General features: G+C 39.8%; 1 protein-coding gene across 2 annotated transcripts in view; it reads right to left on the bottom strand.

Moving 5' to 3' along the window:
- The window catches only part of KCNK2 (potassium two pore domain channel subfamily K member 2), a 463,644-nt gene that overhangs the window by 394,396 nt on the left and 44,555 nt on the right, over window positions 1–24,693 (bottom strand). For both annotated transcript variants that reach the window (XM_085612921.1, XM_085612920.1), the window contains exon 2: window positions 11,482–11,792. In XM_085612921.1, coding sequence (XP_085469047.1) covers window positions 11,482–11,792 — 311 coding nt within the window. The remainder of the gene's footprint in view (window positions 1–11,481; window positions 11,793–24,693) is intronic.

Below are 24,693 nucleotides of genomic sequence, written 5' to 3'. Positions count from 1 at the left end.
TTTTTTGAGTATCAGTCTGAGTGTCAGCATGGTTCGGTGGGTGGTATTACGTAGTGCATAGGTGCATGAATGAGTGACTCACTGTTTGTATGTGTTGAAGACAGCATGTGTGCAGGACTGTATGGGTGGATGAGTGTGTGTATGGGTGTGTTAGTGAGTGAATGACTGTCTCAATAGTGTCTTTATGAGTAACTACATATGTTTTAAACTAGTATATGTGATTATTGGTGTATATAAGTGAGTATATGTGAGAGTGAGAGATTGAAAGAGTTCCTGTATGAATAAGTATGTGTTTCTATAAGTGATTGTTTAAAAGACTAAGTATGTGTAAGTTTCCGTAGAAGTAAGTGTGGTGGTGTGTGTATAACTGTATATGCAAGTAAATGTATGTTTGATTCTTTATTAGCATGAGTGACTATGTGTGTGAGTAACTCTATGGATGAGTGGCATTGTGTAACAGGATGTATAGGTGTATGAGTACATATGATGAGTGAGTACATGTATGAGTGACTGTATAGGACTGTTGGTGAATGAGTGGATGTGTATGTGGATCTTAGAATTACTGAAGAGGTTGTTGTAACTGGTATTGGTATGTCCATTGTTTTGAAAATTTTAGTCTCTATTTTTGAATGTGTGTATCAAAGGTTATATTAGGGTGAGAGGAGGTCTGCCACTCTATCACAAGGATGATGTCATCAGTGATGTCATCAGTGATGTCATTTGAGATGTCATCAGTGATGTCATGAGTGATGTCACTGACCATGTCATGAGTGATGTAATATGTGACGTCATCAGCAGTGCATTGCGGGCGCGCGAGTTATAGTTAGCTGAACTAACTATAACGGGGGAATTTCAATGGTTTTGTACAAGTGAAAAGTACAGCTAACTATAACACCCCTGAAACCTATGGTTTTTTCAGTGAATTTCTGAGGTTTTTTAAATGCTAATTCCTAACTATAACGTGCCTGAAACCTATGGTTTTTTCTGTCAATTTCAAAGGTTTTTTAAATGCTAATTTCTAACTATGCCTACAGAGATAGGACATGTGAAGAAAGAAGAAAAAATGCACAGAAAGAAAAAAAAAGTGCAGAAAGAAGCAACAGAAGTCCTCAAAGACGAAGAAAAGTGCAGGAAGAAGGATAACGTGCAGAAAGAACAAAAAGAAGAGCAGAAAGAATCCTTGTTGCAAAATCATCCTGTACCCTCAACTTTTTCAGACGGATACTGGTGGTAACTGAGTCTGACTAACCAGTCCTAGAGCCAGTGCTATGTTAAAAGACACTTAGAATACAGTCAAAACACCTACATACACTAGGGAACATTATGCGTTGGGGTCCCCCTGTGATTAGCATGACCTCCTCTGTAAGCCCCTAGTATATAATAGGGCAGGGGGATTAAAACTACCTCTTAAAACAGGCCACAGTGCGTGTTTGCACACGTCACCTCAGGCCCCGTCCCCTCCCTTCACCACTGTGTAAACGCGCCCTGTGGCTGTTCTAAGTTGAGAGATTAAGTCCCCTTGAATCCTAAGGGTCCCTAGGGTCAAACTAGACCACTAGGTACCTCCAGTAAGCGCCACAGAGCTGCGTTGCAGAGAGGTGTAAAAAGGGGCTTGGCCTCAGAACACCTGTCTGCAGCGCAGCTCCCTGGCGCATACTGGAGATGCCTGTTGGGCTAGTTGGCCCTCAGGGACCCTCAGTATTGAAGAGGAATTAATTCCCCAACTTACAACTCGCCAGGGGGCGCGTTTGCAGAGTGCTGCAAGGAGGGGGCGTGGCCTCCGGCACAATGCCAGTCTTTTATTTATTTTATTTTTTAAGAAGGGGGGCTGTGTGGTTCCAATTTATTGGCCCTGATGACCCCATCCCCCAGGGCCTGTCTCCTAATTATATTTTTTTGACCCCAATCCCCAGGGCCGGCCACTGTTTTTTATTATTTTAAAAAAATATATATTTATAGACACACCTAGGACATGCTGGACAAACTGTACGTACCTATCACCATGACGATTTGAGTGATTTTCATCAAAAGGCGACTATGCATACAATGAATCCACGTGGAATGTATTTACACCACTAGTGAAGCTCTGACATGTCTGATGCCCTACCGTGCCTAATCCCGGTAGACACCCTTGTCGTTTATTTATACAAACATGGGTAGCTATTGACGGGCACATTTAATACACATGCACACCAAGCATTCCAAAGGGGATTCGACAAAAATTCGACCAAAACTATGTAAGAAACCCCCCTCACGGTTAATAAAACACACATCCACTGCCGGATGTGTAATACTTTTATTTTACTCTCTGGAAAGGGGACGAACATCACTTGAGAGTCACAGCACGCTCCTGGCAGAGCCCAATGCTGTGTTACACCCACCATTGCCTGCCGAGTGCCACACACCTCTGTGTTGTATTCCACCAGCTAGTGCATATGCTATGACACTCTCTAGCCCATGTGCACTGTAACACCACCCCGTGAATATGTCATGCCACACTTGTCTTCGCACGGGTTATATTGCCCCATCTAACGTGCCTTCCTCGATGCCTATGTTATAACGCACAGTGCTATGCCATACATATTACAATCTGGGATCCATATCTTTGTCACAGTGCATATGCAACGTTACACTCCCCAGCACATATTTTATATTACAACTTTAGAGACTAGTTAGGTTACACAACACTGCCCTGTGCATATTACACTCCAAGGCGCACATCGCATAGCACGCGCTAGTGCCTGTGCTATCTCGCGCTCTCCAATGAATCTGTCATTGCGCACAATGTATTGCATATTATATTTCATGCCCGGTTCATCTTATATCACACTTTTTGGTGCATAGTTTATACCATACACTATATCTAGTTTTCATTTTCAATCGTGCTCTCAGGACTATGTTCTATATAACACTGTGTTCACCTACCCTTTTCACGGGCATTACATTTTGCGATAGGGGGTGGAGGGTCAGGGGGTGTTTCTGCCAAGTGAGCCCGGAGTCACAGTCACAAACGTCCTCTTCTTCCTGAATAAAAGTGAGATTATGCTGCATACTTTTTCATATTTTAAGTAGTTCGCACAGACACACGTTTTAAAAACAATAAAGTTCCTAATACCCGCCTTCTCTGAACAGTTAGCTTGCTGCCCCATCCCCCTCCTCCCTATCCTCTGTTGTGTGAATCCATGGACTAGCCTCCTCCCTCCTGCCATGCATGGTCTGATGTGCTGCCACTGCCCTCAATTTAGTATGATGTACCAGTCCCCTCCTCCTGCCTTCCATTGCCCAATTCTATGCCCCATCATTGACCTCCTGCTTAAACTCTGTGCTTAGCTTGCTGCCCCTATTCTCCTTCCCCCTGCCCTCCGATGTCTTTGTGCATGCCCATGCTCCATCCTTTTTGCCCATCATGTTCCATGGACCTGCCACTCCTATCTACTCTGAGTGTTCTGTTGAGCTGCCACTCCCCTCCCACCTGCCTAGCATTGTCAGATGACTGTAACCTGTCCCTGCCACCTCCACCCTGCCTGTCCACATGCCATGCCCCTATCCTCTTCCTCCTGTCCTACATGGTCCATTGTACTGCCACACCCTTCTGCCCTCCCTGGTCTGTTGTGCTGCAACTGTTCCTCCTGCCTGCCCCGTGCGGTCTGTTGTGAGGCCCCTTCCCCTGAACTTTCTTGTCTGTGCACAGGTCCTGACCCTCCCTTCTATCCTCCATCGTCCTTTGTGCATGCCCCTGCACCCTCCTTCTTGCCCATCATAGCCATTGTGCTGCCACTAACCCTCCCACTTGCCATGCATGGTCTTCTGTGCTACCATGGCCCCTCCCACCTTCCCTGTGTGGTCAGTTAGCTGCCCCTGACCCCCTCCCACCTTCCCTCCATGTTCTGTGTGTATGCCATCACAGTCTCACTGTTGCTCTTCATGGTGTGTCTTGCTTCTAGTGCCCATCCTGCCTGACCTCCATGGCTATCTTGCTGCTCCTGCCCTGCCCCCTTGCCCCCAGCCCTCTGTTTACATGTGCAGACCCCTACTCCCTCCCTCCTGGCTTGCCTGTTCCATTGTAATGCCCCTGATCCGTCCCTCCTGCTATTTATGGTCTCTTATGCTGCAGCTTTCTCTCCTGTCTGTCCATTATGGTCAGCTAGCTACCATTGCCTCTTGCCCCTCTGTTCTCTGTTGTCCATGTGCATGGTCCTGTCCCCTCCCTCTTGCTTTCTATGGATTGTTGTGCTGCACTCCCGTCCCGCATGCCCTGTGTGGTGTATTGTGCTGCTGCAAACCCTGATGCCTGCCCTGCAGGGTCAGTTTGGTGCACCTCTCCATGTCCCTCCTGTCCTCTGTTATCCAAGTCCATGTCCCTACCCCATTTCCTTCCATGATCCAATGTACCATACTTGCGAACATTTTGAACTTGGTAAGAGGGAGATTTTGAAAAAAAACTGTGGTATTGATTTTCCCCTTTGAGTTACATTGAAAAAGAGGAGATTGTAGACAGGAGACAGATCAAATAAAGCCCATTTGAGATTAAAAACATTGGACGTTTCCTGGCTGAACCGGTCTGTTGGCATGTATGGTTGTACTACCATTGCCTCTTCCTTCTGCCCACAATGGTCTATTACATTGCCACAGCCTCTCTTGCAAGTCCTGTATTGTTGGTTTGTTGCCCCTGCCCCCCTTTACACTGCCCTCCATAGTCTGTTGTGCTGCCACGGCCCTTCCTGCCTGCTCAGTGTGGTTAAATTGTTGCCTTTGCACCCTCCTACCTGCCTTCAATTTTCAGAGTCCGTGCCCCTGGCCTCTGCCTCTCAACAGTATCCTAATGAACAACTAGATTGCTAACATTCTATATTTATTACAAAAGTGTGGAACGCCTGACGTCATCTTGATGTAATCAAAACTGTAATACCTAGAGCATTTCCTTTAGAAATTACATATATGAGAGGGTCTTATTGGCATCAAAATTATGGTTAGTGCTCTAAAAGACTAAAATAAGGACATATTTTCTGAGTTTTCAAATAGCGACAAAGCACTTTTAAATTATTTGTTATCTTTATGTTTTTTTATCCAGTTGACCACTTGATTAAATGTTGCACTTAAGGGAGAGGATGTGGTGTTACTTCCAGAACTGCAGACTTTGCAACTGGGGAACCAGGTTGGAGTTTCTGCTTCAGCTCGACATTCTGTGATTTTGGTCAAATCACTTAGTCTCCCCATGTCTACAACCAAAATGAATTTGTTCTTGTGTGATGTAACCAATGCTCATGTAAAGCACTCCAATACCTGACAAGTCTGCACTATATAACACTGCAAAAACACAAAATAATAAGTGTTTTGCACACTTCTGTCATTGGGCTATATTTGGGCTACATCTGGGTGATTTTGGGCTACATTTGGGCTCTTTTGTCTCCGGTGGCCATCTTGGGAGATTTATTTGGTATGAAGTCTCCTAATTTCCTCATGTACTGCAGTCTCCTCAGTAGGAAATGCTTTCAGTTTTTTACTTTGATTCCATCATGAAGGTATTCAGATATGTCACACATTTGCCATAAATTCTGAAAGTTAGCACTCTAGTTGCTCATTAGATCACTGTAGTAAAACTACTGTTCACCATGGAAGTCTGCTCCTGGTATTAAAAGTGCATGTTTCAGTCTGCATGTCAGAATTTTTTAATGAAATAGAAGAGGATTTGAGAAGTCACTCAAAATGTGCCCTCATTTTCTTTCTTCAGCATTAACCATAATTTCTATGGCAAAATGAACTCCCTCATTGTGTTCCTTTTTAAATTAAATGTTTTAAGTGTTACCAGTTTATTCCAATCAAGATGGCTTCAGGTGTGCCATACTTTTGTCATAATGAAGACAGTAAGCTAGTTGTTTTTAAGAACACTCTGGGACATTCTGTCATTGGGCTATACTTGGGCTACATCTGGGTGATATTTGGGCTACATTTGGGCTCTTTTGTCTCTGGTGGCCATCTTGGGAGACTTATTTGTTATGAAGTTTCCTAATTTCCTCATTTACTGCAGTCTCCTCAGTAGGAAATACTTTCAGTTTTTTACTTTGATTCCATCAAGAAGGCATTCAGATGTGTCACACATTTGCCATAAATTCAGAATGTTAGCACTCTTTTTGCTCATTAGATCACTGTAGTAAAGCTACTGCTCACCAGGGAAAACTGCTGCAGGTATTGAAAGTGCATGTTTCAGTCTGCATGTCAGAATTTTTTTAAGAAATAAAAGAGGATTTCAGAAGTCAAAATGTGCCCTAGTTTATCTTTCTGCAGCACTAATCATACTTGTTATGGAAAAATGAACCCCCTCATTTTGTTCCTTTTTAAATTAAATGTTTTAAGAGTTACCACTTTAATCCAAGCAAGATGGCTTCAGGTGCGCCATACGTTTATCATAAGTAGGACTGTTAGCGCTCTAGTTGTTCTTTGGAACACTCTGGGAAGCTGCAGTAAAACACAATGGAATCAACTGACAGTCTCTGCCCTTGTTGGATGTACATGTTTTACTGAGAATGTCAGACTTCATTCTCACATGACTGAGAAAGATAATGTGAATTTACAGAAAATAAGCTCTCAGTTTAGCTTATAGATCACCTTCCAAACCTCTGTGGGAAAAGCATGAGCAAATATTTTTCTCTCAATCATGATATCCCAGCAGAAGGCTTTTTCACATGGTGAAATCACCTTAGAACATACCACAATTCCTAAAATGAGTACGGTACCACCAACACATGATTTATAATGTAACTAAAGTCTTAAAACCTTCTATTAACTGCAATGCTTTTTAATGAGGTGCTATCATGTATATTGGTCCCAAGATGGCTGCCAACACTTCTTGGATGAAGTGCTGACAGCCAATCAGATCTCAGGTTGAGATGTGTGGTTAGGCTCCGCCCACATATATATATGATTTTACTTTTGATTTTCTCAGGAACTACTGAACAGATTGACACCAGACCTACAAAAGGCACTTCCCTGAGTTGAGGACTACCTCTCTGCCAAATTTCAAGTAATTCTGTTCAGCCGTTCGGGCTGTACCTTGGACTAAATGTCCCTATGGAAAACTGCATGGGGAAAACGCGTTTTGGGACCCCCCTTTTTTCTCAGCCCCCGCTTGACGAATCCCCCCGAGACTTCCAGGGTAGGAGCGGAGCGCCCCACCTATTTTGAAAATTTTGTGAGGATTCGTCAACCGGCGCCAAAGTTATTCCAAATAGAATGTTGCGGCTTTCCTATGGAAACACGGTCCTAACTATAACTATCTACTGGCGACCACCAGTAGATTATATATATATATATATATCCTTGAAGATGAAGGCTAACTAGAAAACAAACAACAGCCAGCCAGGGAAACAATCTGGATCCCAAAGGATACAATGAGTCACAAAGAAATAAAATATCCAAGAAAGAAGTGACTAAATCAGATAGATTTACCAGAGAACAAAAATATATTTCCACTACGTTTCAGCTTCCGCCTTCCTCAGGTAGTACAAGATGGTTTGCTCTGTGGCTGCACAGATGACACAGCTGAATTTTCAAAAAGAATCATGAGTGAAGATTCCATTTGGAATGTGGAATCAATGCAACCAACAAAAATAATGTTATTTACAATTAAAAAGCATAATACAATGAACACATAACATGATAAATAACACATTTTAAAACAATAAATAACACATTTTACGTTTATTGTTTCTTAAATTAAATACATTTCTACCATATACCTTTACGAAGTAAAAAACACACATCTAAAATATATCTTTAAAAATATAATAATTACAAATTTTACATAATTAATGATCAACTAAACAGTTAATAGTGATTGATTAATGATAAAAATAATTAGATTTAATTACCTTCCCACCCTTAATCCATACCAAACCAACAACACGTAGTTAATATATATTTTTAAAAACGCTTAGTTTCATATTTACATACTCATGAATTAAACAATTAATAACAATTAACTAATAATAAATTAATTATAGTAAATCAACTTCCCACCCTTTACTCCTAAAATTACAATCCACACATCCATAAAATGTCTTAATTACACAATTTGCGGAATTAGCTAACAATTAAATAATTAATAATACTTAACTGTAATTATTATAATTAATTTCCTTCACACCCTTTATCCCTGCAAAAACCACAACATACACCAAAACTATTAACACAAAATTACATTAATTACATAATTTACATGACAAATTATCAATTAAATAATTCATAATTACAAATTAATGATTAAATATTTATAATATCATTACTTCACTCATACCCCTACAAACCTCACAACCTGCACCTAAAACTTAACATAATTAAAAAATAATACACAAGTAACATAATCAAATAATTAATATCAATTAATTATTAATTAAAATAATTTACTTCCCACACTGTACCCCTATAAACCCCACAACACACTACAGCACTAAAAATTCAAATAAACTATTACATTTAATTTGAAAACAACTAAATATTGGCAAACTATATTTAAAACTATTAACAATAATTATACAAACAATTTATAACATATGCAATTAAAATATATATTAAAATACATAGAAATAATTTTAAAATGATATTATTAACAAGGATGTTTTTTGTAAACAATATGAACAACATAGATATTTTTAACATCGATATTAACAACATAGATATTTTTAACATTGATATTACTTACCTTAAAATAAATATTCTTGTCAATGATATTTTTGTACATGAAATTTGTACATCACGTTATTTAAAACTTGATATTTCTGTTTCTCAATATTTTTTTTCGATATTTTGTCTGAATCATCTATTGTTCATGCTTCATGGGCAAAACCAAAATACATAAAAATACATTCAACTTTTGGCAAACAATGTAGTCTGCAGTAACAGAAACTATCTTAGCAGAGGGAAAATTCTGGCTCACGGAGTATGGCTTTCATCCTGGAGACTATTACAAACTTTTCAGATTGAAATACTTGCGAAAACTCAGTTAGACTGCATGTTTACTGATTTACGAATTATTACAATAATCAATGGCAAGAAACTCAATGCAAGCGAATCCGCAGCTCGTCGTTCCATTAAATCTTCCCGAGACAATCTATGCTACTGGCATGAATTTTATACGTAGCTGCCAAGGTTTCCGATTGCTTATGAGTGACAGTTTCATAATTTCAGTGAATTTATGAGTGACATTCAACAACTATGAGTGACACTTTCACACAAGCAAAACCAGGCAATGAAGATGAGGGAAACATAAATATGAGAAATTACTCCCATTTGAGCAGCAAGAAACTTTAATCTTAAAACTACTGGAAAGCACCGGTGTACAACACAGATCCATGATTGGTTTCTTGTCAGGCTTAGCAGGTGTCTCACAGCCCCCCGCAAACTTCCTTCAAGTGTGTCTTCAATGCAATAAAAGGCTTTGCCACAATTGTTTTACAGTATGGTCATCTTACAAAAAGATAGGAGGTTAATGAGCTTTCATTTTAGGAGTTTTCCATTAGTTTGAAGATATGCTTGGAGCTTCTCATTGTTCAAAATATTGTAATTTCTGATAATTAGCTCTTTCAATGCATGCCCTTCATTCCATGGTTTGAATAGTGAGAAAGAGCCACTCTGGGTGTCACACATGTGGAAGCTGACTGTGACTCATAAATATATTGAAACCATTGAAATGTTACATGTAAGCAATCTCAAAACTTGGCAGCTATGACAGACTGTGCGCATAAGAAATGAAGAGGCTGAACATTGTGCAGTGCATCAGAAAGGAATGTGTGCAGTTGTAAGAACCACAAACGTCAAGAAATCTGAGTTGTACACTGGTGCTTTGCAGTAGTTGTAATGGCAGTTAAAGTACGGCTTAGTTCATGTAAACAGAACTAATTTATGCAATGAATAGGTTACTCCCTTTCATGGATGAAAAGTACATGTGGTTTATTTACAAAACTTCTCTCCTGAAACAGTGCTGTGTTAAATGCATAGCATTTGTGAAATACGTACAATTGTGCCCTATGTGTTTGTATTATGCGCATGTTTCAGGTTATGATCTTGTATAATATTTTTATTTTAACTTTACGTAACCCTTTTTTCATTTTAGATCAAATGTTTTCCCTAATAAATCTTTACTTCTTAGTCTCTCAGTTAAAATAAAGTATCCAGAAGGCGATCATGTATAGGCACTCAGACCATGAAGGTGTCATCTCATTGTCCCCTCTACTCCACATTGAAGTGAGGTATGGTTCGAAGAAATGCTTGTTTCAAAGAGGTTTCCAGCACCGCTAGACAGTAGTCTCTTTCGCAGAACAATTTGCAAACAACTTGCTTCAAGGTTCAGCACATTTATCTTACAGAACAGTAAGGCACTTTACTGCATTGACAGCTCCTCCAAGAACATCACACTTAACCTCACCTACCCCGATCCCTCATTAGACGAGATGACCTGCGATCATAATGATTTATTAAAAATGGCTCTTCCAACATATTGTGCTTTGCAGAAATCTCTCCAGATAACCATAAAAATACACCAGGTTTCATAACCACATGTTGCTTTAAATGGAGTTTTACAAAGACAAGAAGCCATTCAAAGTTAATGTACAGAAAAACAGATTGAAACATCCAAAGATTACAGTCTATCAACTGGCCACACATAATTCCGGACATATTTTTTAAAACTGTTCCATCTCACAGTCCTTGATGCCTTTTGCATGATCTATATCTTTACTTTTCTCCTTTTATCATATACTTTCACACTTTATTGCTCATTTTTGTACTCTGTACATTGTGGAATTTTACAAGGCATGAATCGACACAAAAGGTGTGTGCTTCAATGGCATTTCATTTATCTTGAAGTGTCCCCTGCTAGACTGGGCTTGAGTAGCAGAATGTCACCTCCTTATTTAACTCTTTCACTCTTGGTAGAAATTACAGCTGACCAATTAGAAATGGCTTCTAATGGGTACATTTATAAGCTTGATGCTGGATCAAATACTAACAGTCCAAAGATATGGCAAATTCAACTGGTTAAATAAAAAATGTAAAATGAAGCCACTAAACACCATTAGACCCTAATAACCAGTTCCAACACACAATGGGATTCAACTGGAATCTTATCAATAATGCAGATCAGTGGCTCTCCAACACCAACTTTCACAAAGTAGATCTAGCAGAAATGAGTTGCATGTCCTCAATTTACATTTTTAGCAGAGCTATGCCTATAAACTCCATTGTTAATCTGATCATCATAAAAACCATCGCAACTAACCTCTTACCCAGTAGTTACTACGTCAGCAGTCAGATCTGTGCTGTGAGCAGCCTTTTCCGTATAACTCAACATAACGAGTCTGTATAAATATTATAAGATGAACTATAACAATACCACAGGCACAGATGACCCAATTACTACTACTACCTTTGAAGACCCAACATAAAAGGATAACATGGCTGAAAAATCATTATGTTTCCATTCATTACCTGGATGAGCAGCTCAAGTTCCGTGGTGTTGATACATGCGTGCTCCTCTACAAAGGCATGTTTTTGAATGAGAATGGTAGTCCTTTGTGAGCTCTCGTGTGGTTGCTCCAGTGCTTTGAATACAGTAGCTCCAATGATAAGGTACAAAACGACCACCAGGAATATTGTTGATACTGTCTTCCATCTCATGACACTGGCTGATATATCGCTGTCTTCAAAAGTAGACAGCACAATGGGCTTGGTAGAAAAGGAGAGTCTTGGCTTGGCGTTGTGAGTGGCAGATTTAGGATCCAGTAAGTCAGGTGCCGCCACTGAAAAAAAAGAAATTAGCATTAGGTAACAAGAACATGGACACTGAAAAGATTCTTCTCTTCATTCGTGTGACCTGGACATAAATTACCAAATGAATTAAAAAATAGTGCATCGCCTTTGGTATCATACTCCTTACACATTTAAAAAATTAGATACATATCAAAATTTGTGCAGCATGTTTTCCTAAGACAGGAAAAAAGCAAAATATCTAGTTTTTTAATATATTTTGTGGCATGTCCCAATTGTTAGCTAATAATGTGCTTTACATAAAGTACTGTAACAAACACTACAGCAGATTTAAATATCGAGTCTCAGACAAAAAGACAAAGAAAAAGAAAAAACCTAAATCTGATTGCAAAATAAAATTTTAGGAAAAATGAAATGCATAGAGACGTTAGTGCTTAAGATGTCATGAAATCAAACATTTCATGAAGGATTTAGGAAAATAAAACTATCCCTAAAATATTTTCTCCTAAACGTCCTACTGTAGCATTGAAATCTGGAGACAATCATCTTGTTCCAATCCTGATACTCCAAATGATTTTCTGCTCACTGTGTATTATTCTCAATATAGTTTAATGTATTTAAGCATTTTTTAGCAGCTTTGTATAACATAAACAAGATTTAAACAGCTGACAGAATGCTTAAAATATTCATAAATTGCATATTTATAGATATAGAAATGTTTAGCATATACGTGAGTCCATTGATAGAGTACATGGGATGTTTAAATATAATGAAAGAAGAGAGAGTGCAAAGTTGCATACATTTGTAGAAATGTAAATAAGGTACTTAATTGCATTAAACATGAGATGTATAAAAGGGAGAATTTTGGTTGACCAAAGGTCAGTGCAGTCAGTATGCAATGTGGAGGTAAAATCCACTATGAGGTTAGGGGGCTCATCAGCTCTTTCAGAGTTCTTTTTTCTATTTTATTTTAAATTCAATAATATGTCATTGTTAGACCTGGCATCATTGAGATGGATCTCCCCTATATTTTTGCCTTTGCCTCCTGTGTTTTTGCTGTGTGTTGGACTTTGTTTTGCTGGTCAAGATGCTTTGGGCACTTTGCAACAACTGTTCAGTGCCAAAGTGCAAGTGCTCCCTGTGTAAATTATTGTTATAGATTGGTGATTCCCTGATTGGCATATTTGATTTACTATTTAGTCCCTAGTACAGTGCACTGTGTGTGCCCAGGCACCGTAAATCAAATGCTGCTAGTGGATTTGCAGCCCTGATTGTCCCACCCATATAAGCAGCCTGTAAATGTAACTCAGACCTGCCACTGCGGTGCCTGGGTGCAGTCTAGGACTGCTAAGTCGACTTGGCAAGTGCACCCACTTGCCAGGCCCTAACCTTCCCATTTTCTTGCATGTGAGTCACCCCTAGGGTAGGCCCAAGGTACCCCTGAGGGCTGGGTACAGTGCATCCGATAGGTAGAATATGTCTTGATGTGTGTGGCATGTCCTGATAGAGAAATACTGCCAATTTCGTTGTTTCACTATTGCAAGGCTATTTGTCCCATAGGATAGACTGGAGAGTTAACTTAGAACATCTTATAAGTATAACTGCCCATGGGAACAAGATAGGAAAATAAAATTTAGTATGCCTTAACTCAGAATGTACATATGAATATTTTAGTGAGGATGATTTTTACATTCTGTGTTTGAAAATACCCCTTTCAGAAAGTGGCTTTTTTCTTGCTTAGCCATACTGTGTGCCTCTGCTACGTTTGTGTTTCGACTGTCTGACTTTAGAGTGGTAGGGACTGAGGGTGTGCATTCTGTTCAGACAACATTGGGAGGGGTGAGGTTTGTTCTGCCTTTCCAGGGTGAGTCAGGACTGGGCTATATAGACCTGAGCTGCATTTAGAGTAGGGGGAGGAGATTCATTTCACAACTGAACGGGCCTGGTCTGCTCTGGACAATGCTGTCTCCACCTCGTGCCGGGCAGCTTCATCAGAGAGGACAGAACTGGTTTTGACTGGGCACAGGGCTTCTCCGCCTCCACAGGACAAAGGATTTTGCTGTATAAATATTGGGGCCCAGACCCCAGAACTTTAGATCACTTTTGTACTTCAAGAGGAACCTCTGTCAAGGAGAAGAGTTGGGAGAAACTGGAGGAGAAGTACTGCCCCTTTGATGTGTGCTGTTTGGGTTTGGCTTACAGTAGCTGTTTCTGCCATGTAGAGGAACTGTGTGTGTATTCTACTTGAGAAAGTATCTCCAAGGGCCTGAAAGTGGAGCTTGTCCCCTGTTCCAGATGTCTCATGAACAGCAAAGACCTCACCATCCTTCTTGGCACCGTCCCTGGAACTGCTGGTCTCAGTTGCCACAGTGGAAAAGGGCAACCAACTCTGTCACTCAGTCTGTTACAGGATTCTGTGTCCTGAAGGCCCCGCAGAAGGCACAGCCGCACTGCGCACAGCGTTCTCGGTCTCACCTATGCCGTCTTTACAATTGTCACCGAGCCATTGCATGCACGCAACCATTTATTTGCATACCGCAACCTGAGGGCACCGCATTCGACACCGACTTGCTTTACCCTATCTGGACATCACCGACACCTTCGCTGCCTCACCGGCACCGCAGCATGCCAGCACCGCATCGCCCTGCACCATAAGCTTTGGCCTTATTGACGACATCTGGACGATCGTCACCGAACCGCTGCCTGCACTGATCGGGAGGGCACCGCACCCTGCACCGCTTCCATTTTTGCCACGCAACCACTAAAAACTGTAAAAAAGAAAATGGAAGACAGGCTTCATCCATGTATACCCCCACAATCTGGAATATCATCCCAGTCAACATCATAACTTCTACAACCCTTCTGCATATCAAAAATTATGTAAAGACTCAATGCTTCCGAGAACACTACATCTATAAACATCGGGAAGCACCCTTTTAAATATTGTGCCTCAATACAAAAAATAGTGATGTACTAGTGCTCACACCCATATTCAGCAAGCATGGATGTCTAGCAAGGCTTGCCCAATACAACTACAAATGCATACAAACATGCATTGAGAGTAGTGTTCATACCGCCATTTCCATAAATTAGCCCGCTAGTTTGACAGAATGTTTCTTTTCTTCATTGTGAATTTTCCTTTGTGATAAACAAGCATTTACAATCTCTAAAATATATTGTACATACAAAGAAGAGGCTGGATGAAAAGCACACTGTTCCCACTTTAACTTAACAGAGAAGCAATGGACTTATTGCAGAGAACCCATTTCACCACAACAACAAAAATGCTTCAAGGGCATACCAATAAACAAAGATCAGGTTATAGCAGATTCTCCAAAAAGAAAGATTAGAAAATGAAAATTAGCTCTTGTATGGAAAACAATTTTGAAACCCAGTTCACATATGTTTTAATGGCCACACCTTCACTTTAAAGTAAGAGGGGTGGAATTCAATGACAAATTCTTATTATAATTGACTTGTTTTATATACAATAATTCTAACTACAAAAATATTTCAGTACTCGGAGGATCAAATAAATGAATATTTTAAACATGATTAAATAAATCATATTTTAAGTGCTGCAGAAGTTAATTGAAATATACATAATCTAAACTGTTATTAGTCATAGAACCCAAATAGGGTAAACTAGCTACTTCCCCACACTCAAAAGAAAAAGAAATCCCCAAGCCTATATTCATTCTATCTATGGACGAATAAGTGAAATGGAGCACTGATGGCATGAGGATCTATGACCATTGAAAAGTAGGTTTAAGGTCATATAAGCCAGAGAATACCATTATTTTGAACAAAAGAAATCATAAATACCTGAAAAATTAAAATGTTGAAAAATTGTATTTACATAGCGCTTACTACTCCTGACGAGGCGTCATAGTGCTTTTTGGCGAGTAGCACGCTACTCCAGAACCATAAAAGAATTAGTATAGTGAAATTTGAGTTAGTTTGAGTGGTAGACATATGACTCTGTTAGTTGGATTGAAAAGGATAATGGGGGAATGGGGTGTACAGAAGAGGGACGATTCTAAAAAGTGTTTATTGGGAGAATACAGTAGTAAGATGAGGTATGGGATGAGTATAAGGAGAGATGGAGAGAAGAATCTCTACTAATGGATCAGGAAGATCATAGTAGTAACATTAGCTTTAGGATGAGTCTAAGGAAGGATAGGTGAGGGAAGATTTTAGAAGGGTTGTTTGGGAGATCAATAAGGGAAACAGTAGTTTGTGGGCTATGTTGTGACTAAATAGTTGACATTAATATACAGTGGAATTGATGTAGGACCTGTAGAGACATTATCTAATATTGAAAAACAAATGCCTGCCATGTTTTTAGGGTCTACATTGCAAAAACCATCCTTAGGAAAATGTTGCCCACCATCATTGCTGGAACTGTCCAATTCCATCATTGGCGCCACCCACTGTGTTTAGTGGTAACACTTTGCCCTATCCACAAAGTGGGCTGGTATGCCTATTTTATCCAGTGCCTCCTCTTACTTCCCCTTAACAATACATGTTCAAATAACAGCATGCTGTCTGTTTTGGTTTTCAGGTGCTCTATTGAATTTGGTTTCATAACTTGGCCCCAAAATGTACTGCTATATTGTGTGGCCCAAGCCTTTGGAAACGGTTTTTAGAAATGCATGTCAGTTTCTATATAGTCCTGCTGATATACAATCGGGCCATTTTTTGGCCTTTGCCATCTTGCATCCATGGTTAAGTACCAACATGATTAAAACTGAACGAAAAATTACTAAAAAAAATAAAGCAAATTTAAAAGCCAAATTATTTTTTAATTCGACTACCAGACTTATTGTCACACAACATTTTTGCTCACTGTTTCAATCAGATCCATACAGGGCAGGGAATGGGCAACATCTCATGGATGCCTCTAAAGTGCCAATAAATATTCCTATTGACTGGGGATCAATATTTAACCAGGGGCCATTGGCACCAAATCTTGGATTCCCACACATTGTCAAAACTTTCCGTCCTTATAGGAGGACCAGCATTTTACCACTGGTGGGAAATGCATATAATCCATGGATGCCCGCAGTTGCCAAGAATTTCCACCTTACACCAAGTACAGTATTTTACCAAGGCAGGGAGTTGTGAATGATTGATTGAATGCTCACAAATTGACAAGAATGACCTCCTATATGCAAGTTTATACATTTTATGGATGTCCACAAGGTGCCATTAACTACAGGGGCTACTTTATCCCTCATGTATATTCTTAAATGTTTGTGACATACACAGTAACACAATCAACATGTATCTATTACATCTCAATCAAAAACTGCATCATACTTCGTTTTCTGGTATCACTAAGATTTTTCTTTGCTGACAGGCACTGCTATTTTTAAATCTGCACACTGAGGCACTGTTGATCAGGTAACATTGGTGAATTCCCAATTGGCATATTTAACTTTCAAGTAAGGCCATAGTATATAGTGTATGAAATACACCAATGGCATTGAGGTTAAATTTCACCTGCACCAGATCCTGCAAGTGGCCTCTGCTGGAGTAAGTCCTGACCCATAAGTGCTGTCTCTTAGTTACTGCAGTAAAACAATTCAGCAATAGGATATTCTCTAGAGAGTTGAAAAGGAAGGATAAATTGTCTCGCCTGACAAATTTGATAAAGGTTTTGCAAACCAGCTATCAATGCAGTGGGTTGATTGTTTCAGGCGATTTTAATACAAAAATAATAGGGACTCACTTGAAAAAAGGAGCATGTCAAAAGCTGCATGAGGCTGAAAAAGAAAAGTACAAATTGGAAAACCTTGGTCTACACTTTCTGAATGGAAAAACAAAGGGAGATCAGCCTGCCGGCATTACATTCTCAAGTGGGAAAAAACAATTCACTATTGATTACACAATGGTAAGCAACGACCTACTCCATTTGGTTGAATCATTTCATATCCAATCTCGTCCTGAAAGTGACCATTATCCACAAGTTCTGGCTTTGCACGCGAACCTGTGTCAGAAAAAAATCACTACAATTTTAGCAGAAATGCCTGTTATATATAATTTAAGGAAGCTAAAATGGCGCGGTAAAAACATTGAATTAATTATGGATGTAGTTCATAAATATATAAATGATAGTAGTTCGCAGAGCATCCAGTCTTTGGAAGAGGCTTGGGAAACATTAGGGAAATTCTCAGTTAACAAATTTCCAGTATTCCTAGAACGCTCAGGACCGCAAAGAAGAATACACGAACCATGGTACAACTTTCAACTCCGTGAACAAAAAAGGGAGATAGCAAGGGAGGTGAGAAAAAGAACTGTTGCAGTAAGAGCGGGAAAAATTGTAAACAATCGCGACATCAAAGAAATGAGGAAGAAATACAAGGAGAAGTGCAGGGATGCAAAAAAAGCACACATGGATAACTCTGGGAGCAACTACTCTGGACAAGCAAATTGCCAAACAGCTGCGAATTTTGGGGCATTTTAAATAAACTAATTAAGGGAACAAGAAGGTATCAAATGGCAGGAATAAGTGAGGCCAATTGGGTACAACATATTCAAAATCTGTACAATCATACTACATATGATAAAGCAATCTAGGCTGGAAAGCGGCATGGAAATCTTGCAGGAGGAAAAGCAGAGCGCACTAACTAAATGTCTACTTTTCTTGGAAAACGTGCAAACTGAAAAAGACTTTAAAGAATTATGCCCCAATGGTTCAAACCCCTTAACCAATAGTACACAACTAAAAGAAGTAATAAGAAAATTGAAATCGCAGGCGCAGCTGGGTCAAATGGCCTTCCGAAAGCACTTTTCAAGCAAGACCCAGATTTTTGGGCCAATTACCTCACGCCGTTATTTAATCATTTGTTCTCTCAAAATAAAACCCTACAATCGTGGAAAGGGAGTATATTTCATCCCATTTATAAGAACGGAAGTAATAATGAGCCCAGGAATTAAAGGCTTGTTGCCTTGATGGATGTGGAGGCAAACCTCTATGCAGCTTGCATTTTGCTAGAGCTACAAGCATGGACAGGGTCAAAAGGTATAATCCCCAATAATCAAACTGGTTTCAGACAAGAAATGGGCACAATTACGAACCTAGCCGCGCTAGCAATTCTCACGGGAAAAGCCGCACTAAAGAATACAGGACTTTTTGCGTGTTTTATAGATCTTAAATCTGCTTTCGACAGAGTCCCAAGAGAACGACTCTGGATGAAACTAAAAGAATGGGGACTTCCACAAGAACTAATCAATGCCATAGTAGCCCTCCATAACAAAACTTGGTCTAGGGTGAAGTTGGGAGATGGTAGCATTGTATCCTCCAAAATGAACATCCACAATGGCCTGAAACAGGGTTGCGTTTTGGCCCCAAGCCTCTTTAATTTGTACCTCGCCAACTTGCACTCTTACTTGTCAAACGTAAACGGTCTTGCTCCAAAGTTGGCAGAAGAACACATACAGTATCAGCAATATGCAGACGATATTGTGGTCTTAAGCCAAACTTCGATAAGCTTACAAAGAGTCATTAAACACCTGATAACATACTTTGACCAGCAAGATTAGAGATTAATAAGAAAAAAACAAACGTTGTGAAATTAGCAGGACCTAGTCCAGGAAAATTCAGGTGGTTTGCCAAAAACGAACAAATAGAGGAAGTCAGCACTTACAAGTATCTGGGGATTAATTTGGGCCGAGGCATGTCCTTCACTGAACAGAAAAGAGCAATAAAAGCAAAGGCCCAAACATTAATCTTTGCTTACAAACAATTGAAACAAAAACTGAGTTGTCCATCATATAGTCATCTCTTGAAAGTTATGGCCTCTCAACTACTTCCTGCACATATAGTTTGGAAATATGGCATGGCCGGGAATTTAAAATTTTAAATGAACTACAGGTAAAGGTGTACAAAGCTGTTTTTAACCTTCCGAAAAGTGCATCACCAGCCCAGGTCCGTCTAGAATTCGGTCTACAAAATCAGGAATTCCAGCGTCAATCAGTTTTTGTAAGACTATGCTGGAAACTTCGTTCCGCAGATCCTGGTTCACTGAACAACCTTTGCTGGACCGAAATAAAGACTCAGTTTGATTTGACTAGACATACAAGAGGCATGGGATAGTAAGATGGAAAGGGCGACATTCAATAAAGAGTGCAACAATGCTGCAAAAAATCTGTCCCTTTTCGAAGACAAAATATTATTGGTTAAAAGCAAACACTCTTGGTCAGTTATAAATTCTTATGTTAAACCAAAACCGCAAGTCTACTTAGCGGCACATTTTCGATTGTTCCTAAAAAAGAGTTTTATGCTGTATTGGTTTGGAGAATATGAAACCAAGGATTTGCGACTATCATGAAAAGGAAAATTCCTAAATGCAACTTGCCGCTTATGCGGATATCATACCGAATCTTTATGTCACTTGATGAGCGTCTGTCCCATAGTGAATGAAGCAAGAATGAGACTTTTAAAACCAATTTTAAAAGAACTTAATATACATACCTGTAGACAAACCGTAACTTGCTGGCTGGGGGGGAAATCAACTATTCTAATCTGTCGAGGGGTTAAGCTTCTCACCTGGATTGACAAACTCCTACGAATAGCGGACAATACAAAATGAGCTAGGCTACAAACGATTTGGAAGTCGCTGCATGAATTGTACATTTTTTTATTTTTTTGAAATGTTTTTATATGTAATCCAATTTTAAAATGTTGTAACTATTCTTAATCAACTATTTTTATCTTTAGTATTATGCTTTATGGTTATGATAACCAAATAAAGTTTTCTTTGACTGACTGACTTATTGACTTCCAATACCTGCAGAGCTGCAGCAGGATCACCCAGCAAAGGTATCCAATATTGGCATGGCATCCTAGGATACAACCTGCAGCCTTATCCTTTGTGGAGGATTTTTAGCTCCAAAAAGAGACTAATTCTAGATGCACACATCATGATGGGGCAAAGGCGCAATGGTATGTGGAGAGTACTTTACTGGGTGCGAAGTTTGAATTATTCCACTCAGAGTTTGTTCAACCAAAACCTACTGCTTCAGAGGGATTCTGCTAATGAGTCTCTGACTTTGAATAGATCATACCCGATACATCTTCAACGTTGCCCCATTAGAGGATTTCAACTTCCAAAAAATAGACAAGCCAAAAGGTAAAAAAATGCTGCCCGGAATGATCTTCTTGGTGTATCAGACCTTAGCTCTACTGCAGTCTAACCGAAATTGTGCTTAGGTCCTGGTTAACTGTGATCAGTGACTTTTCACTGGCACACCAGTGGCAACTGTCATACTAGCAGGCTTGCTGGGTTTCAACCCAGATCGGTTGACTGGGGGTGAGTGCTTGCAATGTTCAACACTCCGTCCATCATCCCTTTTGGTTTTGCTTTGGTCGCACTAAGTTGGCAAGGTATGCCCAGACGTGGGTCCCTTGTTCACTTTGCCACTGGATTCAAGCTAGCCTGGCTGATCACAGCTGATTAGCTAGAAACTGGTCCCAGGATGCTTGTTTCCGGTCCAGGGAAGACATGGCTTGACAGTTCGGTCTGGACTGTTCCCATGAGGCACAGGGTCAGACTGATTTGCATATGGCCATGTCTGAACTGGGGTGGCGGAGTGAGCTAAAGAATGATGATGGATTAAACCCAGATCAGTTGACTGGGGGTGAGTGTTTGCAATGTTCAACACTCCGTCCATCATCCCCTTTGGTTTTGCTTTGTTCGCACTAAGTTGGCAAGGTATGCCCAGACGTGGGTCCCTTGTTCACTTTGCCACTGGATTCAAGCTAGCCTGGCTGATCACAGCTGATTAGCCAGAAACTGGTCCCAGGATGCTTGTTTCCGGTCCAGGGAAGACATGGCTTGACAGTTCGGTCTGGACTGTTCCCATGAGGCACAGGGTCAGACTGATTTGCATATGGCCATGTCTGAACTGGGGTGGCGGAGTGAGCTAAAGAATGATGATGGATTAAACCCAGATCAGTTGACTGGGGGTGAGTGCTTGCAATGTTCAACACTCCGTCCATCATCCCCTTTGGTTTTGCGGGGTTTCAGAAATGGCCTTTAGTATGTTAAAATGTTCATAATTGATGTTTTGTTCGCTGAGCGAACCATCTTCATTTGTCATTACTGATCATCTCTTGGTGCCTTTAAACTGTTTGATTCACAGAGTGAAGCTGTGGCTCAAGTGTGCTCCCAGACCATTTCAAAGTGATGCAGAGAAAATACACAGAACCTATGCACTTGTGATGCTGGTCAGCTCAATGAATGGCTTGACTGACAAATCTATTGCATTTTGCTCACATTAGGTCCGATTCACAAAGATTTTCATGTGAGTAATTGTGACTTAATGCTGAATTTCCAAGATGTAGTCACGCCAACTCATTTTTACTTCTACTTTCTACTTCACTTCAACTGGCCTTCGAGCAGGGTTTTTGGTACTGCTCAACTGCTGTTAACAAAAGAATGATAGGCAAGCTTAATACACAAGTTCTACAGTGGTCAATTACGTTAGAACCCGGTAAGTGACAGGAGACAGATTGCCTTTGTAAATGCACTTTACATTAGGGAGAGATGGGCAATACAATGAAGTCTTAAGGTTCTTACATTTCATAATTGTAAAGTAGGTTTGCTGAAACATTAGGATGGAAGCAATGCAGCTTTGCATATAACACAAATGTCTCAAAGATATGCAAAAGCACACAGATTAAAAGATAGCAGTTCCTCTTTAGTGTTCTCTAAATGCAGCATGCAATCACTGAAGCCATTCCTGCGATTCAAGGGGGTTGCCTTTCACGCAGTATTCTCTTTTGGCCCATCATACAGCGCCTTTGAGCCCTATTGCTGGTGCTGAGTCCTACAAGCTGCTTCCGGTTGCAAAGTGCCCCTCACGTTTCTGTTCCTGTGCCTCGCTGCTGTGTGCAGCTAATTGTTGCCAGGTAGACGGACTGTCAAACGTTAATTAAGGTTGGCACTGCAGGCAGCACCAGTCCGCTGTCATCTTTCAAGGTAAATTGGCCTTTAATATTTTGTACAAAATGATGCATTTAGGAGAGTAGAGTTTTCTTTTAGAGCCCCCCCAAGACCCCAAAAGCCCCCACAACTGTTTCCAATCAGTCTTTTTTTCTATCTATTACTGAAGGGCAGTGACGGGTGAATGCAACATGAATTTTACCTTTGTACTTCTTTGTTATGGAGTAACCCACACTAACTAAGAGCATAAAGCTCTAAGTTGCTATTTTTGATTAGCATTTTATTAAAAATTTAAAAACTGCACCTAGCCACATGTGGTATTCTTTTAACATCTTGCATGTTGAGCATTATTTCATGTTGTTTTTGGGATCATAAATCAGATAGCTGGGGAGGGGCAGAAATTGAATCTGTTTCCGGATCACCATTTATTACTCATACGAACTCTGCGAGTATTGCTTAAAAAAAATGGGTTTTATGAGGACATACTGCCAGTGTTCATCTTGCTTAATTAAAAGAAATATATTTATCATTTCCTTGAATTTATGTTTCCAAGAAACCACAATGAATCTAATTCAGTTAGAAGCAAAATCAGGAAGAAAGGAGTTAGCGACTCCGACGTTCGTATAGAACAAAGGATGCACAGTCTTAAAGCAATTGCATTACACGATATATTTAAAGAGCCTCATAAATTGATCCATCTCATTTTTGTCATTTTGAGTTTTATAATAAATGTTATGCTTTAATATTAACAGAAACACTTTCCGTCCATTGTATCAAAGGGTAAGAGTCTTGATGTTTGCCTATTGTGAATATATCTCAAATGGCCTTTTCAATCTGCTCTAATAAAATCATGGCATTGATTTCTTAGTCAAGACAGTGCGTTAGGAATAGGATTCAATGGATTTAGGGTGGACGGCTACCATGGAAATACAATCGTGTTTCACAAACAGACTGTTCATAGCACAGCAGATACAAGCACGTCTGGAATACATTGATTTGTACGTTTTTATCTCAAAATTAAAATGTTGGAAGAATTTAACAAACCATCAGTACTGAGTTTACAAGATGTTCGTGAGACTCCTGGAAGAACGTACCCCATGCCAGAGACGCCAGCGTGTTGTGAAAGTTCAGCTCCAATGTAGTGGGATTCTAGATTGCCGCCCTCTTTACTGGGCATTGGGAGGCCTTACCCTTATTGCAAAAGGAGACATTTTCCACAGAGACGAGCAAGCTTATTTTCTGGGAACAGGAGGACGCAGCCCATAGAACAACATCCTTAGCCAAATATTCCAGAGGTGAGGAAGATGCTTCAACACTGCCTGACAGGCAACAAACAATAATCAAGAGGTCCACATGAAATATTGATTCAAAATGTATATACCAAGTGAATCACTAACTAATTGACTTGCCACATGATTCATGTCATATTATATGGGAAAAAGTTCACTTCCTATGGACATGTATTGATCAGTGGTAACATGGCTGGGAAAGCTTCGTGGTCACTCATTACTGGATTTTAATTAAAAAATGCAAAACATTTAAATTCATGAAATTAAAGGAAGGTCAGGCTCTATCAAGGCCTATCAGGCAGCACATCAAGCATTGTACAGATGTTATCCGTCTACTCAGTCATAATGAAATGTGCAGTGCAAACTATTCCTGAATACGGAATGGTTTTCACAGAAGACAATACTGAATGCAATAACTAATCATGAGAAATCTATAGCAATTCTATCAGACAGGTGGAAAAAGAGTGATACGAAAATAAAAATAAAAAATACTTTATTTACAAGAAATACATTCTTACAGATATATTTCATATTTCCCTATTCATAAGTAAACAATCCTGAATGTCGTAAAATGAATAGTGCACAGCACGCATTTAGATCAATTTAACCAACACATGACTTTGGTTAATAACCATATAAACACTTAACATTTCTGACACTAAAAGACAGTATATGGTTGACAAACCAGAGTC

This window comes from Triturus cristatus, chromosome 6 (genome assembly GCF_964204655.1).
Source record: "Triturus cristatus chromosome 6, aTriCri1.1, whole genome shotgun sequence".
NCBI lineage: Eukaryota > Metazoa > Chordata > Amphibia > Caudata > Salamandridae > Triturus > Triturus cristatus.
The sequence above is the reverse complement of the archived record's forward strand: the minus strand, read 5'-3'. Positions and strand labels throughout refer to the sequence as shown.